This window comes from Myotis lucifugus, unplaced genomic scaffold (assembly GCF_000147115.1).
Source record: "Myotis lucifugus unplaced genomic scaffold, Myoluc2.0 scaffold_5, whole genome shotgun sequence".
Taxonomy (NCBI): Eukaryota; Metazoa; Chordata; class Mammalia; order Chiroptera; family Vespertilionidae; genus Myotis; species Myotis lucifugus.
The window spans coordinates 11,238,152-11,258,640 of record NW_005871053.1 but is presented as its reverse complement, the minus strand read 5'-3'; the positions used below and the strand labels follow the sequence as shown (position 1 = coordinate 11,258,640).

Sequence of the window (20,489 nt, the reverse complement as noted above, 5' to 3'; positions counted from 1 at the left end):
GGCAGGGCTTGCTTAAGGCAAAACAAAAACAAAAACATCCACCTTTTTATAGGCCTGGGGTATGACTGCCCACTCCTGACCTGTCCAGTTATGGTCAGATCATCCTTGAGGTTACTTTTGGTCATTGGTCTTGTCAGATTTATTATAGAGCCCCTTTTTCATTCATATTATCTCCATTTTACAGATGAGAAAACGGAGTCACAGAAAGAAATCAGTGACTTTTGCAAGTGACTAGTCCCAGGCTAGTACCTGGTAGAGCTAGAATTTGAACCCAGGCTGTCTAACTTCAGCATCCACACTTTAATCTCCTCAGCCCGGTGTTTGTTAAAACAGGTTTCTGTGGAGCTTTTTAAATCCAGAAATTGCCTTTATCTTGGAATGAATGAATTGCTCTTCTTTTCTGTACAACTGCTATAGGGGTACCTTGTATATGCATATGATTACAGTTGAATTTTCACAAAACCTTATGTGAAGAAATAAAGGACAACGATAACAAAAGAACTACCTCTGAAAAGCACTCTATGTGAGGATATCCAGAGAGGAAAATTAAAATCTGTTATGAAATCTGCCGCACCCCATCAGTCATCTTTACTTTCTTTTTACCTCCTTTCTGAAACTTAGGTAATGTTCCCAACAGTATCTCAAAGAATGAGGCCTAAAATGGCCCTTGCTTCATCAAATCTTTCAAACACCACTACATTCCAAGGAGAAAACATAGCAAAAAAGTTACTTGCAATGAGAGCTTTTGAATGAAAAATAAGGAGGTAGTGGTTTTTTTTAAAAGAAATGTCTTTGAGCCTCTTTTTTCCTCTTAAATTTAGAGGTGGAACAAGAAAAAAAGAGATTATCTTAGCACATGAATGTTGCCAGTCAAGTATGTTTAACCACTAAGTGTTGAATACATAAAAATATTTAAGAAAACAGGTCAAATGCTAAACAAATTGGCACACCTTTTTTCAGAAAGCCAGTAGGCAAGTATGAAGAAGAGTTTCAAAATGTCAGTAAATCTGAGGGTATCGAAGATTTCTGAGCCAGTAAGTTAATTGGTATTTTGATCCCTTTGAGCAACTTAACAACAAAATGGGTGAGTTAGCAGTTTTCTCCCTTGATGTTATTCAGCAAATAGGTTCACCTCTTATCTTCCTGTTCAGGAGTGCTGTTTTGTAAACTCTTAGCAGGAAATATGCAGACAAAACAAAGGCAGGGATCAGAGCCACTCAAGGTCTATCAGGTAGAGGTAAATAAAAGATGAAGGCTTGTTTAATGTTACTCTTTACCTTTTTGTATTTTCTGGCCTTCGGGACTGGAATCCTGACATGCACACCTAAAAGGCAGTGTTTGGGGATCACGTTGTCAGGTTCCAGAATGAGGAAGGACTTCCCCAAGTCACTCAGGTCTGCAGACACTTCCTTCCCCCTTCATCCTTGAGTTTTCTGGCAAAGGGACTTGGAAGTCCCCTTCCAATTATTTTCCATTCATGGAGCCTTCGAGGAAAGGGTTGTTTCCAACATCTTCTCATCAATGAGGCCAGGCGGGTTGGAAGTATGTATCTATTGTCAGGAGGCATGAAAGAGGCCATCAGGCAGTGCTGGGCAGGTAGCCAAAATCTCCTGGAAGTTATAGTGTTGAGGGACATCACAGAAAATGGCTATGAATGTCCATGGCTTTGTGGTCAATGGGCTCAGAAGCATGGCTCAGCAGGTCTACACTGGGACACACATGTGTTGACATGTGTTCTGACAAATGTCTAAAAGATAGGACAGCACATTCAATTCCAAGTCTTATGGTTTGGTTATTAAACTATTTGCAGTAAATAATAAGTTTAGTAAGATCAGATTTCTAGTCTCATTTTGGACATAATATTTGGAAAGTAACCTAATGTTTCTGTAGAAAATGTTTCCTTTTCTGAAAGATAAGAAGGCAGGGATATACAGATTTTCAGGGGTTGCACACAGACTCCTGGGCCTTACCTAACCTCTAAGTCTTCCAGAAAGGCCCACAGCTTTCTGGACCCGATTCAGAGCAGCTGTTAAGCTAATGTCTGTTGAACAGAATGGTCATTGGTCTTGTCAGATTTATTATAGAGCCTAGATTACTGGGCTGTTCCATGGATCAAATGATATTTAGCTTCCCTCTTCTCTTTCATCAGCAGCTTCCATCTCTTCTCATGATGGCATAAGAGCCATGGGGCCCTGGAATGTCCTTCAGCCCATTCTCCCTTCTCTTCCTCCGCTTTCTCTCCTCTAGAAATCTAGGTGTCACCATTGTCTTCTCTTTAGTTTCTTCAAACACTAATTATCAGGCTCTGTCAACTTTACCTGCTGAAGTTGCTGAACAAGTTTCCCTTGGGAATCTCCCATCCCTTTTCTTAAAGCTTTATTAATCACCCACTTCTCCCAGTGTCTATTATTATTATTACTTAATAACAACAGCTTAATTGAGATATAATTCACATATGACACCTTTTTAAGTACAATTCAGTGATTTTAATACATCCACAGAGCCCTGGCTGGTATGCTCAGTGGTTGGAGCGTTGGCCACACACCGCAGGGTCTCGGGTTTGATTCCTGGTCAAGGGCATGTACCTGGGTTGCAGGTTAGATCCCAGCACCATTGGGCACACATGAAAGGCAGCCATCGATGTATCTCTCTTACATCTATGTTTCTCTCTCTCTCTTTTTCCCTCCTCCCTTCCACTCTCTCTAAAAAAAATAAAGATTAATGGGAAAAATATCCTTGGGTGAGGATTAACAAACAACAAACTATATATAATTTATATTCACAGAGATGTGCAACTATCACCACTATCTAAACTAAGCATCTATTCATGTGTTTACCGGTCATTTGTATATCTCCTTTGAAAAAAAATGTTTATTCAAATTCTTTGCTCATTTAACTGTTGATTTTTATATATTCTGGATAGCCCCTTATCAGATATATGATTTGCAAATATTTTATCCCATTCTGTGGGTTATTGTTCCAATTTCTTAATGATGTCCTTTGAGGCACAGAAATTTTTAATTTTAGTGAAGTTTAATTTTTCTATGTTTTCTTTTGTTGGTCATGCATTTGGGGTCATATCTAAGAAACCATTGATTAATCCAAGGTTATGAAGGTGTATTCCTATATATTATCCTAATAGTTTTCTATTTAGATCTATGGTCCATTTTGAGTTAATTTTTACCTGGAGTCCAAATTAAATCTTTTATACATGGATATTCAGCTTTTCCAGCACTATTTGTTGAAAAGATGTTCTTTCCCCTGTTGAATTGTTTTGACATCCTTGTTAGAAATCAACTGACCATAAATTGGTCATAAATATTGTTTGAAGTCTCAGTTCTATTCTAGTTATCTATATTCCAGGCCTTTTAAAGCTCTTTTGCCCACCCTTTTGACATAGCTTCCTAAATGAACTGCCTTCCTATTCTGTTCTTTAAAGAACCACTAGCGTATGATTTACCTAAACTTCCTATCTAAGCATATTGCTTGCTTGATTAAAATCCTTATTTGAATGACCATCCAGACCTCCACTATATAGGGCACCCAATATAGGGCAGTCTCCATGATCTGGCCCCTGCCTACCTCTCTAATCTCTTTTCTCTTGTCTTCCGACCTCTCAGCTCACACTCCAGCAAAAACTGAACTACTTGGAGCTACACCCATGCTGTTCCATGCTTCTGTGCTTTTGCTCATGCTATGCTGCCCGAATCCCCCTTCACCAAGTCCTCAGTGGACTCACCTAACCCTGCTCATTTCTTAGGACTTTGAATGGCATTATCTTCTCTGCAACACTGTCCTTGACTCCCCCAGGCTGGGTTAAGAGCCCCTCTGATGAACTTCATTGGTGATACTTACTACGTTATAGTGGAAACTAGCTGCCTGCCCATTTCTTACCTTGACGTTAATGACCTGGGAGGCAAGAATTTTTTTCAGCCAACTTTATATCTGTACTGTCCAGCACAGTGATTGACACAAATTAGGTGTTTGATGAACATTTATTGAATTGAATCAAAGTCTTACTCATTCTCCTTCATCACTAACTTCCTTTACCATCTCCCCACTGACACTTTGGTCCTGACTGTTTTGAAGTACATGGCAGGTATATGGAGCTGGCTTTGTTGGGGTTGTATAACCTCAATGGTTATACAATGGTTGGCCTTTGCATCTCCTCTTTTCTCTGATGGAAAGTCTTTACATGGTCATCGCCTCGTCACCTTTTAAGCTCCAGCCCAGGCACCTTCCCTCTGAAGCCTGCCTGGACTTCCCCATGCTGGTAGTTGCTCCACCCTCTCTGCTCCCACACCTGGATGTTTATATCTTTGTATTGGAGCATATACTTTTATTTGTACCCTCACATTTCTGCCTACCCCACTGGAGTGTGAAGGGAACTTCTGAGGGGATGGAGTGGACTCATTTTTGTGTCCCTAGCATCATGCATGGTAGAGTGTTTGGTCCATGGTGTGTTTTAGTGTTTCCTAAATGAGGGACTCTATCCGTCAGGAGTACATTTAACTGTGAATAACAAACAAAAGTAAACAAACATTTTTTGTGGCTTAAAGCAGGGCTTCTCCTGACATTTTGGACCAAATAACTCTTTGTTGTGGAAGTCTGTCCGGAGCCTTGTCATATGTATAGCAGCATCCCTGGCTTCTACCTATTAAGATGCCAATAGCCCCCTACCCCCAAGTTGAGACAATAAAAAAACATCTCCAGATACTGCCAAATGTCCCCTGGGGAGTGAAATTCCCAAATTGGGAACCACTGGCACATAGGTCTGTTTGTTTTTCACAAAAAGAAATTGAGAGGTGGACTATTTTTAATGTTCATTTTTAATATTACTTTTTAGCTGTTCATTGATGTCATCAGGAACCTGAATACCTTCTGACTCCCTTTTATTCCTTTTACCATCCTTAGCGTGGGAGTTGGCTTATAGTCTCATGCTCATAAGGTGGCTGCTGCCTCTCTAGGCACCATGTCTACACGCCAGGCAGGAAGAAAGGGGCAGGAGGAAAGGCTAAGCCAGGACATTGGCCCCACTTTTGTTAGGAAAGAAAACATTTTCCCAGGAGCCATTTCACGTACCTCCCATTGGCCTGGATTGAGCCACATGACCATTCCTAACTACAAAGAGGGGCTTAGAAAGTGGGAACAGGAGGGGAACTAGGCACATTGTCACCCAAGAAAAACTGGTATTCAGTTAGCCAGGAGGAAGTGGGGATATAAGTGGAAAAGACACTAATTATGCTTATCACAGAAATCTAATGTTTATTAATTAAATGAGGGAGAGACTAAATAACTAGGGGCTGAGTGAATTTGAATAAATACTTCCAGTTCAGCACAACCCACTCTTTGCTATTCAGCTTCTTCATCAAGACTGTAGTTTAAGAATTAGCAAGTGCAGAAGTGCCTGCCTGAGTAGAAGCAGGCAAGATACTGAGGACGCTTTCATTCCATTGCCATGGAAAGGCGTGTTTGCAGTTTTAAGCGTGCAGCAAATTCTTTCAGCTCTTGCAAAGTGAACTGAATATCATTAGTTATCACTGTGAAAACTGCAGCTATGAGGACCGGGTTCCTGGCAATCCCTTACAGAGCCCCAAGGTTAGTACTGGCCCATAGGACAGGAGTTGAGAGAAAAATCAGTGTCACAGAAGAATCCAAATATCTGTGACAAGAAAGGCTGAAATCCAAATTTTAATTTTCAAAGAATAAAGCTTCTACTTTTTCCTCTGGGGAGTCAGCAGTTAATAATGAAATATAAAAAATCCAGGCGCTAGGATGGTCAGGCCATGCCTTGCCTCTCGCAGGACATTCTCGGATTTATTTTCACCTATAGCAACACAGGTGAGAGCCTGCCATAAAATAGATCTTAATATGCCATTCAGATAAGCTAGTCTACCTGCAGCAAAGTGAACAAGGTCCTTAGTTACCTGTAAATCTATTTACATGGCAGTGAGGGACACGTTAAAAGATAATACTTAGGAAGCATAATGGACAGCTTCAGCACTACAAGTAAAATATATTGCGTGCTTTGAGAACAGTCTCTGCATTTACCTCCCAGGGGCAGCAATTGAGAGGTGGCGTTCTCTGGGCGGGATCTCTAACAACAGCAGTCCTTGTATGCTGTCATTTTCGCCTTCTTTTTGTTGGTTTAATTGAGAGAGTGACTTGCTCACCCTTCCCCAAGTGTGTGTGTGGATGTTGATGATTTTTATGTAGGTGAGACCTTAGATGACTTCTTTACTCTCTTAACTCTTACATTGCCATTGTTATAGTCTTGGTTAGTGCAATAAACAAAAAAATATTTTAAGAGTGCCTTTTATAATACCATTTAAAGACTCTAAGCAACGGCCTGGTCCAACTTTCCCGTTTCACAGATGCGGAGACTGAGGCAGGGAGATGAAAGAGCTTCCTCCAGGCGCATCTTTAGCAGGTGGCAGTATCAGTCTTTGCAGGTTGCTATAGACTGAAGAGAATTTCTGTGACCACTTCCCTTCCTCCTTAGCGGGCAAGATGGCTTCAAATTGGCCTTGTCTAAACTGAGGATCTTCCTAACTTGCCTATGGCTATAGATGATTCAAAATCCCAAACCTCATCCTTTTAAGGTTCTGCCTTTCTCATGGAGCCCACATTGCTGACAGATGTCTTTCACCTATTCAAGTACCAGACAAATCATTTCTGTAGTTGACAGCTACGCAAATTCAGCCTGAAATTTGAAGTGGTGATTCACAAAGTGATTACAAGAGGTAATATCAGTCACACTGTTCTCTAAAAATACTGAGTGCTGGTAGTAATAATAAGCCCAGGCTGTCTTTCCTGGTTCCCTTAATGTCTGTATTGTGGGCAGCCTCAAGACCTAATTCAATTACAAGGAAGAACCCGTGTGGAAATAGAAACACAGGGAGCAATGGCCACGTATGGAAACAGTGCAAGAATAAATAACAAAGGAAAACAAGGAGAAAGACGATATGAAGGTGTTTGATAGTATCAGTGCAGTTGGGTTGCCCACCAGCTTACTCTATAAAAATCAATGGCTGAAAGAAAACCCTGTCCCTGCTTGGACAATCCTTAAAAGAAATGTTAGTGGGACTAACTTATGTTAGATAATGATAGCAGTGAGGCAGAGAAAAAAAAAGAATGAAGAAAAAAGGAGAAAAAATAGGAAAGGAGAAGGAGAATGTAAGGATACCTCCTGGCACAGAGATAGCAAATGAGTGCCACTTAACTCTCCAACCCCTGCTGCAGATCTGGTCCTCAAAGAGGCACATTTTCTTCAGAGCCCAGATGTGGCTGTGAATTCCCCCCACATGGGACTCTAGGGAGCCACTGCCTAGTCCATCAGCTGACCCATACTAGCCATTCCTGTTTTAGTATGCTCTATTCTCTTTGTAGTAAATATCTGCTCACCCCTAAGCATGTTGGTGTAGGGATGACTCAGAGGAAAGATTGCTAGCTACTTCTTCGTATACATTTGGTTAGAGAAAAGAAAAATAGATTTTTGTCAAAAAAGGAAGGAAAGAAGGGAGAGGGGCGTTTATCGGCCACTTACTTATGGCAGGCTTCATGCTAGTGCTTTACAGTATCAACTCACTTAGCAGTGGGAATGGCCCTCAAATCAACGAAATTATTCCAGTTTAATACAGGAGGAAACTGGCTTAAAGTCACACAGACAGTTTGTGGTTGAGTCAGGATAGGAAATGAGTTTGATTTCAAAGCCCATCCCCAAAATAAATAAATGAGACAGTTAAACAAATCCAATATTAATTGAGAAATCAAGCTGTAGAATTCATTCAGAAAAAATATACATTAATAATTTTGTCAGTTGTAAAACAGAATAATCAGTTTAATGTTTAACTTTTTATTATCAATTAATTTGTGAATACACTCAACCTCAATCTCTAATTCCCAGTGCTTTTTTTCTTTCCAAGGCCTCCCTAAAGCTTCTGAGCAGGCATCAGCATCAGAAATATTTATTAAGTGCCTATTGTGTGTGCGGGGTGCTGTAGAATTAGAAAGAATTTATGACCTCAGGACTTTCAGGACTTTCACTATTTAATATAGATCGTAATAAAAGGTCAGAATTAAAAAAGAAAAGAAAAGATATCAGGATAATATACTGTGACTTCTGATTCCAAAGCCCAAATTTAGAGGTCTTCCTAAGTATATAATGGCTTTTTTCTTTTTTTGGTAGCAGATGGTGGCCAGCTGTTCTGTCTTTACTGAAGGCCAAACATGAAGGGGAAAAATTAAAATAAAGGGGCTTACGGTAAATCTGAGAAAGAACTTAATAAACTAAATCTGGATTTTTATACACACTAAAGGGAAGTGGGCAATTGGGGGTAATTATCAAATTGTCCAAGGCAAAATAGCTTAGTTCCCTCTTTTATCTACATAGGAGAAAATTATTTATATGGATTGAATTGTTCCGATAATGGTCCTGGGTATCTGAGTAGACAGTCTGGGTGGTCACTGATGTAGATTGAGGGTCCCTCAAGGGATATTCTAAACTAGAAAAGGATTAACACTTTGCCATATAACTGGGGGCATTTCTACTTAGATGCAAGTGATATCAATCAGATTAGTAACTACATGATTCTTTTACCAGGATTTGGGCCCATTGTAATTAAACTATAACAATTTATTTAATGTTTGAAATTAACTTTTAATTAAAAAATAATGAAAACCATTTCTTCTAAAATGTATTTATTTATTTTTAAATCCTTAACCAAGGATATGTTCATTGATTAGAGAGAGAGAGAGAGAGAGAGAGAGAGAGAAAAGAAAAGAGAGAGAGAAAAAAATCAATTGGTTGCCTTCCATATACACCCTGACCGGGAATCAAACTGCAACTTTTTGGTGAACAGAACAACACTCCAACCAGCTAAGCCACCTGGCTGGGCTCCTCTAAATAAAATTTTTAAATATTACCTATAAGACTAAAGTCTTTCTGCACCCCTAATTTCATTTCCCAGCATGCTGCTCTCATCATGGCCCCTCTCTAGAATAGCCACTGTTATTCTTTTGGTAGTTTTATCCTTTCAGAATACACACATACACATACACACACACACATACACACACACACACACACACACGAAAAAAAAAAAACCCTTGCTTTTTTAGCTTAACTTGAATCACATTTTGTACCATTTGGCAACTTGCTTTTCTATTTAACAATATGTAGTAGAGATAAATCCATAGCTCTAATACATTCCTTTTAACTCCCTCATTGAAATCGGTGATATTCATTTAGCCATTCCTCTACTGCAGATATTGACACTGTGTCCAATTGTTTATCAATGCTCAATCAACAAAATATTAAATGTGTTTGAGAATTTCTTAAGAGTGGATTTTGAACAATTGACCTTCCCAAGGGAAAGCAATTGCTGCCGAAGGTCATTTGGACCTAACAAGGAGAAAAGATGATGGAGAGACATGGGAGCCAGTTTCTTTCCCAGCTAGACTGTGTCACTGTAGGCGTCACTTCCCTTCCCTGGGATTCTGTTTCTCTCAGTCAGTGGTTCATGCACAGGAATCCCCTGGAGAGCTGTTAAAACAGATTGCTGAGCCCCACCCCCAGAGTTTCTGATTCAGCAGGGGTGTGTGTGTGCAAGTTTCAGGTGCTGTTGGTACTGCCAATCCAGAGCCACTGTTCTAGGTGTATGTTGAGGAGAACAGACTGTGAAAAAGATCACTGTTGAGATTCCAAGAGCCCCAATCAGACCATCTAGGCAAATTTTTTTAAGTCTCCCAACTTATCCAAGTATAATGACATAACCCAAGACTTGTCGCAGTAACAGTATTCGGTTAATGAGAGAAATTAGTTTTAAAAACGACAGAAGCAATTTTTTAGGCCAAGGGGCAAGTCAGCGTAGCATCATTGTTGGAAAGAATCTTAAAAGGTCATTCAGTTCAACTACTTAGCTAAAACTAGAATTGCTTCAGCAACATTCTTGACCTTGTCAATCCACTTACCACTGAACAGTTCCAGATCTAGGAACTCATTCTTTGGCTCCTGAGGGAGGCCATTCCATATTTTTAGATGTCTAATCACAACAATGATCCTCCTAACCTTGACCCAAACCATCCTTCAGAAGCTCTTATGCATCCATCCCAGTTCTATCCTCTGGGCTTTAAAGAATAAATCTTTCTTCTTCTAAATCATCTTTCTTCTCTACTTAATGGCAGTCAATTATAGTGTTTTCCCAAGTCAATGGTTCTCAAGCTCTATAGCACATCCAAATCAGCACAGGAGCTTATTAAAATATAGATTTCTACCTCTCATTGCAGAGATTGTGATTCTGTGTCTAGAGTGTGGCCCAGGAATCCACATCTTTTATGAAATCTTCAGGTGAATCTGATGCGGGTGGTCTGCACATGACAGTTTAAGAGACTAACAGGGTTCAGGACAAACTACCCCACAATATGACACCTTGGCATGTTGAGTATTTCAGGCCGGAGGAATTTGAGAAATGGCATGTGCAGGAAGGACTTTCTGACCTTCTTCTGAAGCAGATCATAAAACCCTCATGTGAGGGGTGGCTTCCCTCTACCCAGAGGACAAACATCCTGGTCTCCAAAGAAAAGGGGACAGAGAGGAATCTGAATGGACAAGTCTTGTAAGTTTCCCCCAGTTAACTATACTTAGCTCATACTTTTTGTTCCATCAGATCTTTCCATAACTCTTTACTCTTCATCAAACCTAGCATGAAAACATTCAGGTTTAATCATTTCTTCTGGTGTCCATTTCCTTACAAAGGCTCCTGTGTCACAGATAACTTATATTGAACAAATTTGTATGCTTTTCTCCTATAAATCTCTCTTTGTCAGGCTTCTAATTTTCAGACCCAATCAGTGATCCTAAGAGGCTCAAGGAAAACTTTTTTCCCTACCCTACTAGACTACACTCCTTTTGTTTCTAAACTCAGTGCACCCAACAGCTTCATCAGTTCCTCATATAACATGGCTTGAGTTCTGTTCTCTATCCTGGTTGCTAAAGACTGTCTGCCAAAAGACACCCCAAAATATATTCATTACCTCCACCCACTCTGATTTATTTTTTATTTATTTATTTTAGAGATTTAGGTCATTTTATTCTGAGACTTTTTTTCAGTTCTAAAATTCTCCTATTTTATTTATTTTTTGTTTAAAGTATTACATATGTCTCCTTTCCCCTGATTGACCCCCCTGCCCCTGACCACTCCGAAAGCCCAGGACAAGCTCCCACCACCCCAGTGCCCGTGTCCATCTGATTTGTTATTTTTTATTGCATTTGTTTCAACCCCAACCAGCACCGAGGATTGAGCCTGCAAACAAAGTACATGCCCTTGACCAGAATTGAACCCATAACCCATGAATCCACAGGCTGACCCTCTAACCACTGAGCCAAATTGGCTAGGGCTGCTCCTGAATTTTTGACCCTCCGAAACTATAAAATGACAAATGTTGGTATTTTAAGCCATTAATTTTGGAGTAATTGTTATACAGCAATAGAAAATTAATATATCCTAGAACTCATAGATCCTTCCAGTTTGTGGTTCTATTATTTAAATGCAGGATGAAAGCAACATATGTGTCCATAGATAGCTGAATGGATAAATATGATGCAATATATCTATCTCTATCTCTATCTATGAATATTTCTCAATTTCTCAGCAATAAAAAAAGAAAGAAATCTTTCTATTTGTGACACCATGGATGGACCCAGAGGGTATTATACTAAGTGAAATAAGTCAGAGAAAGACAATACCATATATTTCACTTACATGTAGAATCTAAAAAAAACACACCAAAAAACACAAAACAATAAACAAAACAGAAACAGACTTATAGACACAGAGAATAAGCTGATGGTTGCCAAAGAGGAAGGGGTGGGAAAATAGAAAAGAAAAATAAGTGCAGGAGGATGTATCTCTAGTCTTGCTTTTACTAAGACTACAAAGTTCTTTTGCCTGTTACACTTTCAAACTCTCTCTTGAAGATCCTACAATAAACATTTTAAGCAGAAAACAAAATAATATTTTAATAGAGATAGTTTTAAACTGGATATTTACTATTTTGATAACTTATGTTTTAATAAGATGAAACCTTGGGAAATGTAGCACCTTCTTTAGAGTTTTAAAGCAGGAAAGGTTCATTAGGTCTTGGGAGGACCATCAGGAGTTATGTGACTCCTTGACATTGTACGCAACGTGTTGTATTCAGAGCAAGTGTTCTAAGAAAAAATGTATTTGACCAGATTTTCCTTCTCTTCCCTCCAAAAGAGTTACATAAAAAGCATTTATCTGGATCTCATTCCCCTTGTGGGAATTTGGATACAGAGATGAAATTAACTTACTGACGGTTAGAAACAGAGGTCTTCTTAACTCAGAGCTCAGACTCTAATCTGCAAGGTAAATTTTACTCACAACAGGCAGCTCAGGGCAGAACTGATCTTTGCAATGCTCTCAACTGTCCAGACCCCAGACAAACCTCTACACTTGTGATTTTGCTGTTATGTATATCTCCTGCTCATTTAATTCATCAAGCTGTTTCAACAATGGGCCTCCCAAAAAGACCCCCCTTGCTGACAGACCTTTTATCTTGGTTCTTTTCAGTTTCATCCTTACACTGAAGAACACAGGAGCTCAGCCAAGTGTTTTGTTTGTTTGTTTGTTTGTTTATTTTTTACCAGGGTACCTGCTAGAATCCAAAAATAATCTGTGGAAGAAACACATTATACTTTTCTGACCTGGTTACTATTAGAGCTGTCACTTACATTTCTTCAGTATTTTTTGAAACCCTCACCTCTTTGCAGAACCATGACCCATATCCATTACCATCATAAGCCAGATATGAATATTATCATCATACTAAATTAAGAGATTTGGGTTGAAGAACTAAAAGTCTAAGTTCTAATATTTATGTTAGTTCAGGATGTATTCTGCCTATTTAGAAATTATAAATTGCTAAGAATTATCTTCAGATACCTAAAAAATGTATAAATCCTAGCCTTGGCTGGGTGGCTCAGTTAGTTGGAGCATCATCTCAGTTGTGAGTTCGATTCCCAGTTAGGGCACATACCGAGGTTGGGGCACCTGCGGGAGGCAATCAATCAATATTTCTCTCTCACATCCATGTTTCTCCCTCCCTCTCCCTCCCTTTCTTCCTTTCTCTCTCAAATCAATAAAAACATATCCTCGGGTGAGGATAAAAATATATACAAATCCTTAATTCAAAAGCTGAAACATATCTTGCATTCCTCTTATATCCCTGGGAGTGCTGGTGATTCGTAAGGTTCTCGGTAAATACTTCACCACCAGCAGTATTGAGCAGTCATCATGAGCAAGCCAGGGCTGATCAAAGCCAAGCATGCCCATGTTTTAAGTGGCCAGGCCTAATGGAAAAAGTGTAGAAGTCCTGGTTTTACCACTGATCTTTTCACCTTAAGCTATCTGTACTTCAGCTTTCCCTAGACATTCACCCCATACAGATTTGCCATCTATTCCCACCATCCCCATGTGCTCCAGGACAGTCTCTTTGTTTCTGCCAAAGCCAAGTGAGAGAGGCCATGACTAAAACTACAGTCCTGGAGAAGCAGGGACTGAAGAGTCTGTGCTGATGCCATGACCTGCCCAGATGGGCCTGAACTTGACCCCTGGTTATCCTTCCTCCCCTTAGCTCCACAAGACACCTCCTAGGCTTGGCTAAATGATCTGCCATGGGCCTGCCCGCTGTTCCGGGTTCTGAGAGAGCACTGCCTCCCCTCAAAGGTGAAAACACAGACTCAGAGCCTTGGATACATTCCCAGGATTCTGAATGCGAATGTTTCCAGCAAATTCAGCATTATATCCTAACTTGCAAAATAATCTTGTAGCACAAAGATAAAGTTAAATGACTCAAGTGCTCATTGGATATGTTTATTTTTCCATAAACAGATATGGAAATGTTTGACAGGAGGAAGGGACATTTTTTTAATATTTTGGTGATTTTTTAATAAGTAAAAATGGCTCTGTATTTAAAAGCAAGTCCAAAAAAACATATCAGCTTGGTCTGAGAAATGGCAGGACAATCCTTTGACAAGGAAATTAAGTTTATTTTTTATGCTTCCAAGGTGTTGAATTTAATTATAGATGGCAGCAAAGAGGAGAGAAAGGATCCTTGAAAGTTTTTGAAAGAAAAACTGAGATAAAGTTTTTCTAAATGGATAATATATTAGTTTTATCTTTTTTTAAAATGGGAAGAATAAAGAAAAGGAGAGAGAAAACCCTTTTGTTGGTGTTCTTTGAATCTACTCAGAAACTCCTTTATCTGAAAATATGGAAGTTTATTAAAATAAGTAATTCAAGAAGACAAGTGTGTTTTTGGTGATTGTATCAGGAGACCATACCTACTCTACACCTTGAGACAGATGTGTGGCTCAGCAGACAGAGTCAGTATTAGGCTATGGCCACTTTTGCTGTTTGCTTCAGATGGACTTTTCAAAGCATAGTCAAACTTTATACAATGGTGTCACCAAACTAAAGGGGTTTGTTCACCTGTGGGTGTCAAAGCCCAATCAAATGTGAACTGGCCAAACCCAGAGTCACAGGTGAGCTAATACTGTAAGACCTGGCTCTCTGGTAGCTTAGGGGTTGGGATATAGGGGGGAAATCATTAATCTTAGTGACTAAAGGGGGTTAGGATCATGATTAGGGTCATGGTCTCTATTGAATGGTCGGTGCTAGCATAGGGGTAGTTGGTCATTGCATCTGGTCCTGATGTCAGCCATGGCATCACACTATCTGGTTTCCCAAGGGTGTGATTGGTGGGGTCGTTCCCATTGGGTGTAGAGCTGAAATACAACTGAGGCCTGGATGTTATCTTTAGTTTGACTGAAACTGTGTCACTGTGTTCAGCATGCCTGGGGCTTTGTTCCTAAGATTATTTGATGCTGACCAGAACCCCATTGTCTGAGGGATTAATGATTAAGGGAGTGGACATGCAAGGGAGGGAGGTGAGTGAGGCAAGGTCCTCATAGGCTGGATAAGGCCAGTTTCAATCAAAGGAAAGAAGGCGAAAAGGTCAGATTAAAGAAATGAAGTTTTTGCATCGTTACAATAGGATTACAATTTAAAAATATTTTAGATGTTTTTTATTCAAAGGTTCTCAACAGAAAAAACTAACAATCTGATCAAATGTACAGTTCAAAGATGTCTTTTGATGTTTAGCAACAAGTCCTAGGAAAGAAAACTAGAGCATTATTTTGGACCAAACAAATAAGTTACCACTGGCAAGTTTGTGGCACTAGTAAAACAAAATAAAAATTTAATTATCTTGGTCATATAGATATCTCTATGAAAATCATTTTTTTCAGTCTGTACAGGTCTTTCTTCATAAAATATGTAATGAATATTTACTATGTAATGTTTAACTGATTTTCTTTTTTTTTAATATTCAGAGGTTATGTTTTCCAACTCTTACCCAGATGAGTACTTAGTTTGGATATTTCAATCAGCAGATTTCCCCTCCTCTTACAAATGATTTTTATAATAGTAATGCTAACATTTTATATGATGATTTTCACTGGAAGAGCTATCTAAACTTCAGCTTTCTATAAGGATTAATACTTTGGGTTTCATGCAAAAGATGTCATATATGCATTCAATATGAATTACAAAGCAATATTAAAAGGGGAATGCACATAGCAGAAAATATGAAAGTAGGTAAGAGCCAATAAGCATAAGTTGTATATCTTTCACTATCTAGTACATTGATATCAGTGCTCAAGAATTATTTACTATTAAAAAACAAAGCATGTCCACAGGCCCAGAGCAATTCTACTATACTAAGTGAAATGAAGACTAAAAATGCTTTATCTTACTCTTTTATTTTGTAGGTATTATTACTTGGCATTCAGAGCACATCAGACACCTCTTGCTAGCAAAGAAAGTTGTGTTGCTATCTTGGAAAAGTCCAGATTAGATCACTGGGTGCTTGGAAAAACAAAGGTAGTTCTTTCTTTATTGTTCACATTGTCACCTGTGATGCTATATTACATACCCGCGTCTCTTGTCAGTGATATGAATGGCCCTGTAAATTGTGTAGCTTAGCAGATAAGGCCCCAACCTAACAATGATCTTGGCTGGTCTTGGGTCAAGAGTCCCAGGACCTCAAGGACCAGAGGAGGAGGGTGTGCCGCTGGTCAGCATGTCGTCTGAGAGCCACTTAGCATTTCTAGAATGAGATCTTCAAGTTTATTTTAAAATGTCCCTTTTTTCCAATGCTACTTATTTCAGCACTGCATGCAAATACACAAATCATATTAATGACAATAATGAGTATCTTTTATAGTTTTGTTGCTTTTTCATTAGACTCTTGTGTTATTTATGGCATACCCTAATGAACAGTCTCATTGTATGCAGCTTTTCACTTGGGAGAACATCACATCCCTGCAGGATTCCAGGTTTTTATGGCCCATTCTGAATTGCCATGCAAAGCCAGTCTTAGCCTAAGTGTTGATGGCCACACTCCTGCTCCTGGCAGAAATTAGATCCCTGTGGGTCATCTAGGTCCCTCTCCCTGGGAACTTCTGTTGGCTTGGGGTCAGTTCTGTTGGGTAGCACCTCCAGTAGAGGTTGTGGGGAAAGAGACTAGAGATCGAGCTGAGAAAAGGGAATTCATGGCAGAAATGAGGCAGGCTTGGAGCATAGTTGGGATCTCCTAAAGCCCTATCAACTTCATCGTATGTTTGTATCCATAATCACAGATTGGCTCAGCCTTAGAAGTAAAATTGTATTTGCTTCCAAGAAGTTCATAGCATTAGCATAAATCAAGTCACTGTAAACTTTATTTAGATAATGTTTTTAATATTTACATGCTGAAATAGAGTGGATATCTGTTTGGAAGCCCATATATAATGCCAAAACTAATGTCTCGTTTCAGGTTTTCCTCAAATATTACCATGTTGAGCAGTTAAATTTGCTGCTGCGAGAAGTCATAGGCAGAGTGGTTGTGCTGCAGGCATATGCCAAGGGGTGGCTTGGAGCCAGGAGATACAAAAGAGTCAGAGAGAAGAGAGAGAAGGGGGCCACTGCCATCCAGTCAGGTAAATGGTTCTGAATCTTGGCATTTCATTAAGTACTGGTTCTCAGTGGTTTCTTTTCTTCCTCCCTCCCCTCCTTCCCTTCTTTCTTCCCTTCTACCTTTTTTCCTTGCCTCAGCAAATCTTTATCCAGTGTATCCTACAGGCCAGATCCTATGCTAGTTGCTGGGGAAATAGCAATACCAAGAGCGCTATGCTCCCCGACCTCCAGATAACCAAACAAGCTGTCACAACACACTATGATGAGTGGCAAGATAGAGGCAGTATGAAGTGGATGGACGTTAAAATCCAAATCACACAGACATGCAGACATGTGCCCCAGCTCCCAGATGACTGACATAATTTATACTTCAGGTCTGTTAACAGGTTTTCAGCGTCAGAATTTCTAATGCTACTTCAGAAGGCTTTTCTAGCCCAGACAGGGCTTGGAAACCGAGGGAACATCACGAGGCCCTGTCACATGCCCAGCCCAGTCAGTGCCTCTTTGCATACGTGTGTGTCTTTATGTTACAAACAGCATTTGACTCCTGTGCTCTTGGTGAGTGGTTGTGAGAGCCCCAGCCCCTCTTGAACATAGCAGAGCATCTCCTTCGTGCTCTCATAAGGTGCTCTCATAGTGTTCTCTCTGGACTTCCTGACCTCGCTCTGCAGCACGGAGAGCTGGGACAGTCTGGGGGAGCACCGAAGAGAGGCAGTCATGCTCCTGGTGCGCGCCCTAATGCCCCAGGTCTCTGACTAAAGGACTCAGCACAGTGGCAGCGAGCCCCTTCTCTTTCTCTGCATCCATGCATCTTTACCCTCACCCAATGCCAGTGTTGTGCTGCTAATGATTCCCCTTAATTCTCCCCTTTATTATTCTTTCCTTCAACTTTCATGTTTATACCTCCCTTCCAATAACAAAGATGGAGCAGGTCACATGGTTCTGTTTCCCATCCCCAAAGCCTGAAGACAGAGCTTCCTCCATGGGATGGAAGGACAGGGGACGCCCTCACCTGGGATAGGGGTCCCTAGTCATGCATACATGGAATCCAGAATGTTCTGGAAACTCTGCCTGAATGAAAATAACTCCTCCTCAGAAGCAACTTAGAGGCCAAGCTGAGAGTACAGAGAGGCCCCCTTCCCCATCCCTGCTCACGTATCTCTGCTGATTTTGTTCAGTGAGGGAGGAGGAGAGGGTAATAGATTGGAGGAAAACAGCTTATATCAATTCTCTGGCACGTGCTTAAATTAATGTCATTCCTAGCACATGGTTTTATATTTTTAGCCTGGAGAGGATATGATGCTCGGAGGAAATTTAAGAAAATAAGCAACAGAAGGAGTGAGTCTGCTGTTCATATTGAAGCAGGTAATTAAAACATCATTTTCATAGCATCCACTTGGAAATATTCAGTGATTAAGTTCATATGAGTTTAGGAAAGCTGCGAGGTTAATAATTCAGGAGCATTGGCATAGGCGTCAAGAATTCAAGGGAGGGTTTTTTTGTGCTGTGTCTGACACACCCCGTGTGTGGCGATGATGAGAATAACCCTTGTGAGCATTTGCTGTGTGCCACACTTGCCTAAGGATGCTCTGAGTAGGTACTCTTAGATTCACTCTATTTCAACAGAGGGGGCAACCAAGGCGCAGAGAAGTGAAGTAACGTGTCCAGGATCACACAGCTAGTCAGCGGCAGAGCCAGCACTGGGACACAGGCAGTTTGCATAGAGTTAACTCCGCATACCCGCCAACAGAACAAATCCCTCCCCTCTTGGAGGCACATGGCCCTCATCTGTGAAATGAGAGCAATGGCTAAAAAGGTCAGGAAGGTGCTGTCCAACCTTGGAATTCTCTGACTACAGTGGGGCCTTGACTTACGAGTTTAATTCGTTCTGAGACCGAGCTCGTTAAGGAGCTCGTTAACTCAAATTACTCTATCAACTCAATGCAAAAAATTGGCCCAGAGACAGCTGGTATCTCAAAAAACTCATTAGGACACTCGTAAGTCAAGGCTCCCCTGTATATGCCAGACCTGTGTCTCGGCATCACAAAGATAGGAACAGCTCAGGAACTTTCCCAGCAGACGGAGTTTTCTTCCCCCAGGCCGTTATGTGCCTAAAGTGGTCTTCTGGATCCCTAGGGTGAGCACGAGGTGGCAGCGTGGCCATGGCTACCTGAGCGCTGTGAGCTCTGGTTCCTGGCTCATCAGTTCCGTCCTTGGCTCCCAGGTCACTCTGCTCTTTTGCAAGTGGCAGTATCCACAGTGGCTACCGGGCTGGGTTTCCTCTGTCATTTGAAGCTGTACAAGCCTAATTGAGGAACTGGAAAAAACAGGCCCCAACATGCCAGTAGCTCCCAGAACTCAAGACATGGGAGACAGAATGAGAATGTGGCCAGTCCGGTGGACTCAGACGTAGGGAGAGGGGTAGGGTTTCAAATAATGCCACGACTGAAGCAAACCTTTATATCAAATAGCCCACAACCGTTTCCAGGGGGTCCTTGCCCAGAACCTGGCTCCAGGAATACTCAGAACTCTCTTAGGCCACTGTAGAAGCCGGACTTCTTCATTCCAAACCAAAATATTTGGGAGCAAAGGATGTCATTTAAATGCAAGTGTGTAACTTTTAACACCATCCCCTAGGATTTCTAAGCTCTACAACTTCAAAGCCTCAGGAGTAAGGATGTGATTCTAGTTGCAATTTAAGAAAGACAATTCAAAGTGCATTTGTTCCTTACTTGCCCACCTCCCACCACACACACACACACACACACACACACACACACACACACACACTTGGTCCCCCTTAAGAGAGGATACTGGGCTGACTTCTGATCTTGCAGTTTGGCCCTAAGCCCAACATATGTTTTAAAATATAAACTTTGAGCTTATATATTGTTGATCCACTGAATCCAGTATGTAGGATCATAAATCAAATATTCCCTCTCTGAAGATCATATTTGGAGGGCTCCCTGTGTTGGTGCCGAAACGGTACCAGGTGGTAGGCCAGTGGAGTCAGACTGGACCTTGGTGTTCTGGCTAAGTCCTTGAGTTCTGGCTAAGAAAGAATTCAGACCCAAGACTCAAACTATAAGAAAAAGTTTATTTAGAAAGTCACAGAGGTAGCAGAAGTGACCCATAGAAAAAATGCACTCAGGAAACAAGTTACAGAGGCAAAAGAAGGCCTCTTGGAGCTTAGGAGAAAGAGAGAGACAAGGAGAACTTCCTGCGCCAAGGGGTGAGGAAAAGTGTGGGCGGGCTCAAGGGAGGATCCCAAAAGACTACTCACAGCTTTGCAGGTGTATCCCGTCTCTCTCCATCCACCATGGAAAAAATCCAACCATGGCTTCTGCAGGGCCAAGGCAAAGGCCAATGCCCACAGTTTCTGCTTCCTAGTCCTTGGGAGCCCACACAGTCTGTCTCAGGCCCCAGGGCACATGTTCCTGGGCAGGAGAG

General features: G+C 40.8%; 1 protein-coding gene across 1 annotated transcript in view; it reads left to right on the top strand.

Moving 5' to 3' along the window:
* The window catches only part of MYO3B (myosin IIIB), a 357,063-nt gene that overhangs the window by 210,696 nt on the left and 125,878 nt on the right, over positions 1-20,489 (top strand). Inside the window, exons 27-29 of the mRNA XM_023743517.1 lie at positions 15,854-15,965; positions 16,900-17,062; positions 18,324-18,404. Of these exons, the coding sequence (XP_023599285.1) occupies positions 15,854-15,965; positions 16,900-17,062; positions 18,324-18,404 (356 nt within the window). The remainder of the gene's footprint in view (positions 1-15,853; positions 15,966-16,899; positions 17,063-18,323; positions 18,405-20,489) is intronic.